We start from the raw sequence: 8858 nt of genomic DNA, 5'->3' as shown, positions 1-8858 counted from the left end.
ATCTTGTTGTGTGGCCCTAATTCGCTGTTGTAAATAAAAAAGTTTGAATTATGGGGGGAAAAATCCTGCAAAAACTCCAACATTTGTTTAGCAAGAACTCTATTTCCTTTAATTTTTCGTTAAATACTTTTTGTGATGCAAATCTACTGAGTTTTCTTTCAGCCCACTCATAAAGGGGTAGTTCAGACTTTTCGAATGGGGTTCGGATAAAACATGATTYAAAGGGCCAATATTATTGTCATGGTGTGAGGCAGGAAAAAACCCAGGGCGCAGGCAAAAATCTCCAAATTTCAAAAAGATTTATTTTAACAAAAGATACTGACAAGGCAGCTCAAAATTACTCACAGGGAAATCTTCTCAGGCGAACATGAGGACACCACAACGGCTGGGGAAGAACAGCAAATTAATCAGACAAACACTGAGGACAGGACACAGAATATACTGTAAAGGCAAGCAAACGAGGGACTGATTGGAAACACCTGRGGAGGAAACATGAGGATCAGGTGTGCCTGGGAGGAAACACAGAAACACTAGCAAAACCAAGGTAAAAAACACACAGACCATGGCAATTATGGGTTTCTCAGGCATTATTGTTTAATTCTATGCCATAATAAATTAACTATGTTACCTTCAGTTGTTTTGAAAATGCTGTTTAAATGTGTTAATCAAAAAATGTTTTGACTTCGCATCACATCCATTTCTAAATGCCTTGAAATTGGCCTCTGTCTCTTTAAGAACCTCCTACTGCTTCCGTCACGCCCATTTTTGCAGTCATCACCCTAACYGGAAAGTACATTTTCTGAAGAACCAGAGCAAGTACAGAGAYAACGTTTCAGCTTGGTGAGAAATCTCTCAGTCTTCCTTACATACACACATCAATGATAAGCTAATTTATTTATTACTAAAATATGGAATAAGCCAACTAAAAAACACAGATCACAATATAAGTTACGAGTGATAACCGTAGATCACAGACAGACCAAACAACCGAACAAAACAAGTGAGTTGTTTTTCAGCTTACGACAACGGTGTTTGTGTATTTTGAGTGTTGGAATTGCATCGTCTTTTAGTGATAACCTTGTTATTAGTCCACTGTTAAATTTCGTTTTGTTCAGAAAGCCATCATCTGTAAAGTGGCTCACACAAATAATAATTATTTTTTTCCATCTGAGCGTTACTTGTCTAACCATTATTTTTAAGAATYGTGTCAYCCATGGGAAGTTTACAAAGATAATCCTAAAGCAACGTTGAAATAATTGGGCATTTTTCTATCTGGCAACCCTGGTCTCCAAACACTCCTACTGCTGTCTGTACTCCATGTAAGTAACTTGACAGAAGCCCACTTCAAAAGCTCAACAATATCCCAATAATGCTAGACTTGCAGAGCACTGAATGAGTTATACCATAGATAAATTATAAATGACAAATTGATGTTGGGTCAGATCACTTTTTACTCATGGAAAATAGATTTAGGTAGGTCAGTGTGGTTGCACGTGTCAGGAACTGGAGCAATTTGGAAACACCGGAAATGTTTAGCTGTAACAGAGTAGGAAAATGAATTACTGTTGCACCTTCAGAAGTTAAAATCTCAACCCCCAACTCATTTTTCAGCAATATGCCAGATCAAATGACTGATTTGGCAAGAATGCTGGACCAGCATTGTGCAAAAACAAAGTTGCTGTTGCCTCTGCTGTGCTTGACACCATATACTGTGATGGTTGCTAAATTGTGCAGCTGTAAACCATTTCAGGAATGACAGAACAAAGAGGCCAGAAACTGAAGGTGAAGCAGACTGGTGAGGCTGTGGAAGTGGAACATTTCTTTTTGTCAGATAAATGTTGAATGCTATATTTACCATTTTTCATCTCAAAGGCAACACAATTCATACTTTTATTCTCTTTCTTTTTCTATATTTTGCAAGTTTTTGTCAGGTCCCAGAAATTTTGGGTTGAATTTCCTTAGAGGACTGTACCATTGGCTGCTCCCTCATGCTTGTACCTCAAATGTCTTTGCAAGAACTGCACCACCTGATGCCCAACGGCTAACAGCAAAAAGGATGATAGAGGGCACCAGATCATTCGTCATCTGCTGATACACCTAAATTTCATGACCCCTGACCTCACCAGTCCCCCACCTTGGTCTTTAAACAAGAAGCACAGAAAAAAAAAGGAGAGAGACGAAAAGAAGAACTGAGGTTTTGCTGGCCCTGAGGGATGTTTGTGTTCCCTTTCTGCTCATGAACCATGAGTGACAGAGCAGAAACACTGCTAACATACCGAAGGTTTTACCAGACAAGTGATAGGTGAGTTTGGGGTGGGGGGGACACCACCTGCAGGTGTGTACATGTGGCTGTGTGTGCAAAACAGATCGCATGGCTGACACCCGGACCACCCCAATGTAGCTGTCCAGCATGATTCCCATCAACAAACGTCTGTATTGGAGGCAGAAAAGGAGGAGAGCGGTTGAGGGATGTGGTAAAAAGGATGTGCCAGATGGGGTTGGTAATGATGATGAATTGTGGGGAACACAGCTCRGTTTAGATTAAGATCTACAGATAAACTGGCCTGCTGGGTATTTCAGTAACCCTATACACGTCTTTCTGTCCTGCMCTCACTGACGTGACTCATCGCGGTTCTGCTCACTATCTCACAACAGTTTTTTTGTTTTTTTTGTTGATCTGAAAAGACCGAACTTTAAAACCGAACTCTCCAGTCATCGCTCTTCCCGTCTATTTGTTGGACCTCCGACATGTGTGTCCATCAATGCTCGCATGCACGGATGTGTGCGTAATCTCCTTTCTGTAGTCTCAGAGATGTTTTTTGGCAAACAGAGCTCAGACTGACATGAATTGCAGCCTGGACATATGTTCAGTAAATCTTGGCGACTGTCAAGTTTTGAGACACCAGCAGAGCCAAGTGAGAGAAAATGTAAGACAAGCATTAAAAATAGGAGCTTAGCACAGTTGAGAATAATTGTGATAATGTGGAACAAATATTGGAGGCCACACGTGCTCTCTGTGTGGTTAATAGTCTAAACATATGACAGCAACACAGGCCTTTGTACCAATCTGACAACCTTGAAATGATAAAAAATTAATATTTGTGTTGCTTGTACATTGTTCTTTACCTCAAAATGGTAATGAAAGAAGTGATTGTCCTATTTTGACTGCTTCTCATTGTTGAATTATAAGAGAGCTGAGAGTTTCTCACGTCTGTCTACAACAGAAAGCCACCAGAATTATGAGCAAAKAAGTGTCTACAATTTAACGTTTGCACAGTTTTTATAGTTTAATTTTAGTCTTTGTTTTTTATAATAATAAAAAAACAATCCATTGAAATAAAGTGATTTTAATTGTTGAAACTCTTGAGCTGCTTGATGTCCTTCATTAGCTCACTTTCTTTCTCCTTGTTTGTCTCACTATTGTGCACCGATAAAGATGACTAGTTTTTTTTTCTCATATTTTAAGAACATGGGTCTCCTCAGCCACAGCATATTTTCTTATGGCAATAAAAAAGACACTTTAATGATGTTTTTTTTAAGTAAACGAGGCAATTTATAAAACCTTAATTTTATTTGTTAACATATATTTAACCAGGCAAATCCCACTGAGATCACAGATCTCTTTCGCAAGGGTGGCGTGGGCCTGAAAGCAACCTATTGTACGGGTTTTTGGGCTGCGCGGGAATCTGGAGTACCCAGAGAAAACCCATGCAAGCATGAGGGGAACATGCCAACTCCGCACACAGAAAGACCCCAGGTCCRAACCCASGACCTYATCGCTGTRAGGCATCAGTGCTAACCACTGAGCTGTYGCGGTGCTGTCAAATAGTCATAAAGCAGTATTGGAAGAGTATGCCGTCGTATCCTATACTTTCCCTTTATATTCAAAGCACTTGAAGGGCAATGTTGTTGGCCTGAATTTATYATTTTAATCAGTCTTTAATCTGATACTGACTTCACCATTAATTTTATTACAACCGTGAAGTTCAGTTGGTAACAAGTCGTTCCTTTTAAAAATGTACCCACTTTAATTTTGCACTTGTGTCCTTTAGAATTCACATCATCACGAGCCTTTGGACTCTAATGTAGCAGAGACTGGACTGGAGTCTGGGGGAGCCAAGGGGGCTGAGACTAAGATTGCTGGAAAGTATTCCCTTTGATAAGCCGGCCAAGAAGCCTTTGATTAAATGTGGTCCCAGCAGGAGCCCACACTAGGTCCTCTGTGGCACAACCATGTCCCATCACCAGCTATCAACAGCCCTGGGTAATTACAGCCATATAGTCATTAGCCTGGGACCCACCTGGAATTCCACATAGCGAGGGGTGGGAGAGGGCCAGCAGGGGTTGGGGTTTTAGACTGGGCCTTTAATAAAACACTTCCTTCTCCTTGACTGATATAACACCCCACCTCCACCACCACCACCCTGATCCACACAGAATCATCCTTTGTTACCAACATATATTGTATTATCAGTGCTTCAGTCCAGTGTCTTTCAGCTCAAGATGGTGAGGAAAAACACTTACATGTCTCACGTTACATTAGCATTAAATCATATTCACTGTTCTGTTTAGTCAAAATAGATTCAGCTGGATTATTTCCCCAAAACTTTCTAAAAAAATCTGCTTGAACACACACACACACACAAAAACATGCCAATATCATACTAATACACCATATATTTCATATGAACATCTGTTTGGATAAGGCAATATACAAAAATGTTACACAAGCAAGCTCCAGAGCAGAGAGGTGAAATCTTTGTTGTGGTCGACGAGTGACCGTCAAGGCCTTCGTTTTCTTCTCAGCAGCAGTTTTTCATCTCACACACGAAAAAAAAAAAAAAACAACTAAAGTACACTGTGTGATCACAGCTATGGGAGTGCTCGTCTCTCTCCCAGTGTCGGTTGATGTAGTGCAGTCTCATCTACAGATGAGGAATGAAACAACACTTTACAATTTAAATAAAGTTCTTTAAATGTGTTTTTTCTTCTTCACCTTCTTTTCAGTTTCATTAACCACCTCGGTAACACGTCCATTCATTTATTTGATTTTTTTTTCAGGTGTCCGTGACTTTCTCTTGTTGTAGTTCTCACCCTAGATTCCTGTCTGACCACACAGTTTGTGGTCACAGCCAAGTGCATAATTAGATGTCCACTTTTTAAATTGCACTTTCTAAAGTACTTTTCCACTGTCTGACCATTTTCTTTGATACATAAAAAACCAGAAACAAAATAAGTGAGTATATGATGTGATGTTGCTGTAATAATACTGTATATGTTTGAAGGCTCARGTAATGTAAAGATTTGCCTTTAAAGCATCATGAAAGCAGCAAACCATTTAAATCACAGAACCACACACAGGAGAAAATAAAAATTTAAAATAAGGCTGTCTGTACTGAATCTGCGATGAAAGCCGAAGTGGTATCTCTGCTTTTTCTGTTCATCAGATCCCAGTAGTTCAATCACAAAGCCATTCACCAACTGTAGCTAATGTGATTAGTTCATATTGATGGGTACTGGGTTCTAGTGCTTTAACAGACAGGTCAAAAAAATGCCATGCAATGATGAAACAAGGTGAGGGAAGAGAAGGGTGGCAACAACGCAGAGCATTTTTTTGTTTGTTTGTTTTTTTTTTTTTGGCCAAACTTTCCCAGAATGCCATGTCCCACAGGATGTCCTGCAAATGGGGAAATGGGTGGGGTTGCATTACAGGGAGCAGAAAGGGTGTGTGTGTGTGTGTGTGTGTCCTCAGGTCTGATCCAGCCACTCTGCTCGTTTAGGTGCCTTGCAGGTGTGTACGTCCACAGCCTCCTCGCAGTCCTTGCACTCCACGGCGCAGCACCATTTGAACTTGCACTCGCACTTGGTGATTTGCTTGACTCGCGTAGTGTCGTAGCCACGCCCACAGCACATGACCTCGCAGCCGTCGGTGCCACGCGACATCTTGTTGCAGATCCGTCCAGCTGTGCCAAGGGACCCTGCACAGAGTTTTAAACTGTTGATTTCCAATACGTTGCAAAATAAACAAGAATAGAAGCTTCATTGTTTAAGATGCTTAGAACAAACATCCCACCCTTATTTGTAACTTATTGTATTTTATCACTTTTTTTTCATGAAAGATTCAAACGTTTCTGGGTTGGTCAAMTTGTGCTGCAAATCCGCTGACATCTTTTTAATCCTTAGCTGGAAAATATATTCACAAAATTTGGCCTGAGAGTCATTTTTAATTGCCCAAAACTCATTGGCCGATTTTGTAATAATTGTAATTTTTATGATTTATTCATGCTTTATGGGCAGAATCAATTATTCTGGAATGGCAAAGCTTAGGCTTCACTTGGCATTGTACAAATTCACACTCAACAAGTACAAATCCATATTTTCACACAGATTAAAACTAATTTCATTTATGTCCACAAGATATTCTTTTAAGTTATGAATGACATTYACGTTCCTCAAAACATCCCTAGTTTAAACTAATTTATGTATTTTAAGGAGCTAATCTTTAAAAACTAAAGTAAATGTTAAATATTGGATGATGATATGCATGCATCAGCAGACCCACTTCATGCAACATCAGCATTTTGCTTTTTGCCAGCGTGGTTTATTTGTTCACATAACATGCATTTTATTCTAAAGCAATTCTTTTTTCCTCTTTTTGCTGTCAGAAGGTGAAACTGGGATTAAAAACGTTGCTRCTGCAGCAGTCCAGTACATTGCATCACCTATCGGTAAGAATTGGATTCACTTAGKGTTCTTAAAGAAGACGCAGTTTCCAAACAGCATAAGCTTTCAGTTTTAGGGTTAAGTCATAAACTTTTTTTTTTAGAATTACATCTAAAGCAAGCATGAAAGGCATGCATTTGATCAGTAACAGGCCCCACAAAGACAAAAGTACATAAAAGTGTAACAGCCTGAAGCAGACCATCAAGTCCTCAAAGGAATATAGKGGAGATTAACTTCTGCATGAATTAGATATGAATTATCTTAATAGTCTCTCAGCTTACAGCAGCCAGCCTCTTAGGAAGTATGTTWTTTAATTTTACCACAGTGATCAGTTCACAAAACAGAAAACTACAGAAACTATGAATGCAACTCACAAATGTGCTAATTTGAACATTTTAAAGAACAGTGGCATTGTCCTATTTYAAAACCACACTATTAAAACAAAACATTTTTTCTTCCAAAATAAGACAAAAAAAAGTTAAGAAACTAGTGTAGCAACAACTCAAGGCAACCTTTAGTTTAATGAAATCAGTGTATGCTAATGGAGCCAAAAGTGCAGAACTTTTACCACGTCTGACATAATGACTAAACCTGAAGGTGGTATATAAAGTATCTGTTTTTGAGTAGAACGTAAGATATTTGACCTTGACGGGGTTTTATTCTGTGTGGTTACGGTGTTGAATCAATTAAAACCACCAGTGACCAGCATGGATCGCTCTGTAGAGCTTGCCAGTTGGCCGTTACCCAGTGGCGTGGCATGTTGTCTGTGTCTTTGGTGAATGTCATCTTCACAGAGATTTGTGCTCATGTTTGGTGTGAGAAGTTCTCTGTTTGAACTGGTACCTATCACAACAAGCTGCCCGTAGAACAACAGACCCACACACACAACTATGCAGTGTTGGTAGAGTGGCCTGTAGTTACACTGCCTTTCCCAAGCCACTGCTCCCTTTGAAGCAACTCTGTGTGTGTGTGTGTGTGTGTGTGTGTGTGTGTGTGTGTGTGTGTGTGTGAGGGTTAAATGGACAGTGGAGCGTGACAGACAGACAGGCTCTCACACTCTGAGGCCCACTCTGCCCTCCAGCTATGCTTAGTTCAGACCGACAGAGAGGGAGAAAAACTGTGACAGACATAAAGAAGTGACTTTTTTTAAATTAGCTGCTTGTGTCCCTAGGCTGTGGATTCCATTGAGAAGGTGAGAAAGAGGTGGGGGGGGGGGGTGAGATGATGAAGGGATCAGAGAACAAAAAGGAAGAAGAACTGGAAAGAGCTTCCTAATGATGAAGGTAAATATCTAAAAAATGTGCCCCGCACAGCTTCATCTATCAACCAGTGAGTTTGAATCCGTCACATATGACTTGTTAAATTGTGCAAAAGGTTGGTTGACGCATCTTTTGACCACAGGGCTGTGTGTATTTGTTCATTGATAGGCTGACAGAGGTCAGATGGTCACAGAACGACCATGTCCTCAGGGGAGAAGGATATTAGCTTCCACCAACATCACAGGGGAGGCCTGCTGTGTTATCCGACTACCATTACACCCACACACCGACATCCACCGACATCCACGCACACAAAACACACTAGTCATGCATGAAAATACACACAACATACACCTAACACCCCTAAAACATAACAGTCTGGGCAATCCATCAACAGTCATGAGAAACTACTCCTCTGTCTTTCATTCTGCCCCCTTCTCTGTCTTACCTGCAGCTTTGTCTTGGAGGCAGTAATCCGGAGAGTTCTCAAAGTAGACCAGGTCGTTTTTGGTGGCCTTCCTGAAGGCTTTGTTGGCTACAGTGAAACCTGTCCCGTCCTGATTCATTGTCACCTCAACTGCCCCATTGTATTTCCTCCTCAAGTAGTCACCGGTCTTCCTGAAGTCTGCCATGGCCATCCAGCATGTCCGCAGTGTGCAAGAGCCGCTTACGCCGTGGCATTTGCACTCCARCTTCATGAAGCGCTTCACAGCCTGAACAAAGAGGTTTGGATTCTTGAAATCGTCTAAGCTATGGGTTGTACAACTCAGAAAAAAACAGCAATGCATATATATATATATCAGTTTCATCCAGTATTCTCCACTCCACACAGTCACTTTTATTCTCTGCCAATCCTTCCTCCGTACTCTCACCACC

General features: G+C 40.6%; 1 protein-coding gene across 1 annotated transcript in view; it reads right to left on the bottom strand.

The window, feature by feature from the left end:
* Positions 1-4659: 4659 nt before the first annotated feature.
* The window catches only part of LOC106524393 (protein Wnt-2b-A), a 16967-nt gene continuing 12768 nt past the window's right edge, over positions 4660-8858 (bottom strand). The window contains exons 4-5 of the mRNA XM_014018193.1: positions 8431-8695; positions 4660-5978 (exon numbers count right to left, since the gene is read on the bottom strand). Of these exons, the coding sequence (XP_013873647.1) occupies positions 5749-5978; positions 8431-8695 (495 nt within the window). The 3' untranslated portion in view covers positions 4660-5748. The remainder of the gene's footprint in view (positions 5979-8430; positions 8696-8858) is intronic.

The sequence above is a fragment of the Austrofundulus limnaeus genome, unplaced genomic scaffold (assembly GCF_001266775.1).
Source record: "Austrofundulus limnaeus strain Quisiro unplaced genomic scaffold, Austrofundulus_limnaeus-1.0 Scaffold3, whole genome shotgun sequence".
In the NCBI taxonomy this organism is placed as follows: Eukaryota; Metazoa; Chordata; class Actinopteri; order Cyprinodontiformes; family Rivulidae; genus Austrofundulus; species Austrofundulus limnaeus.
Note: the sequence above shows the minus strand (reverse complement) of the source record. Positions and strands in the feature narration are given on the sequence as shown.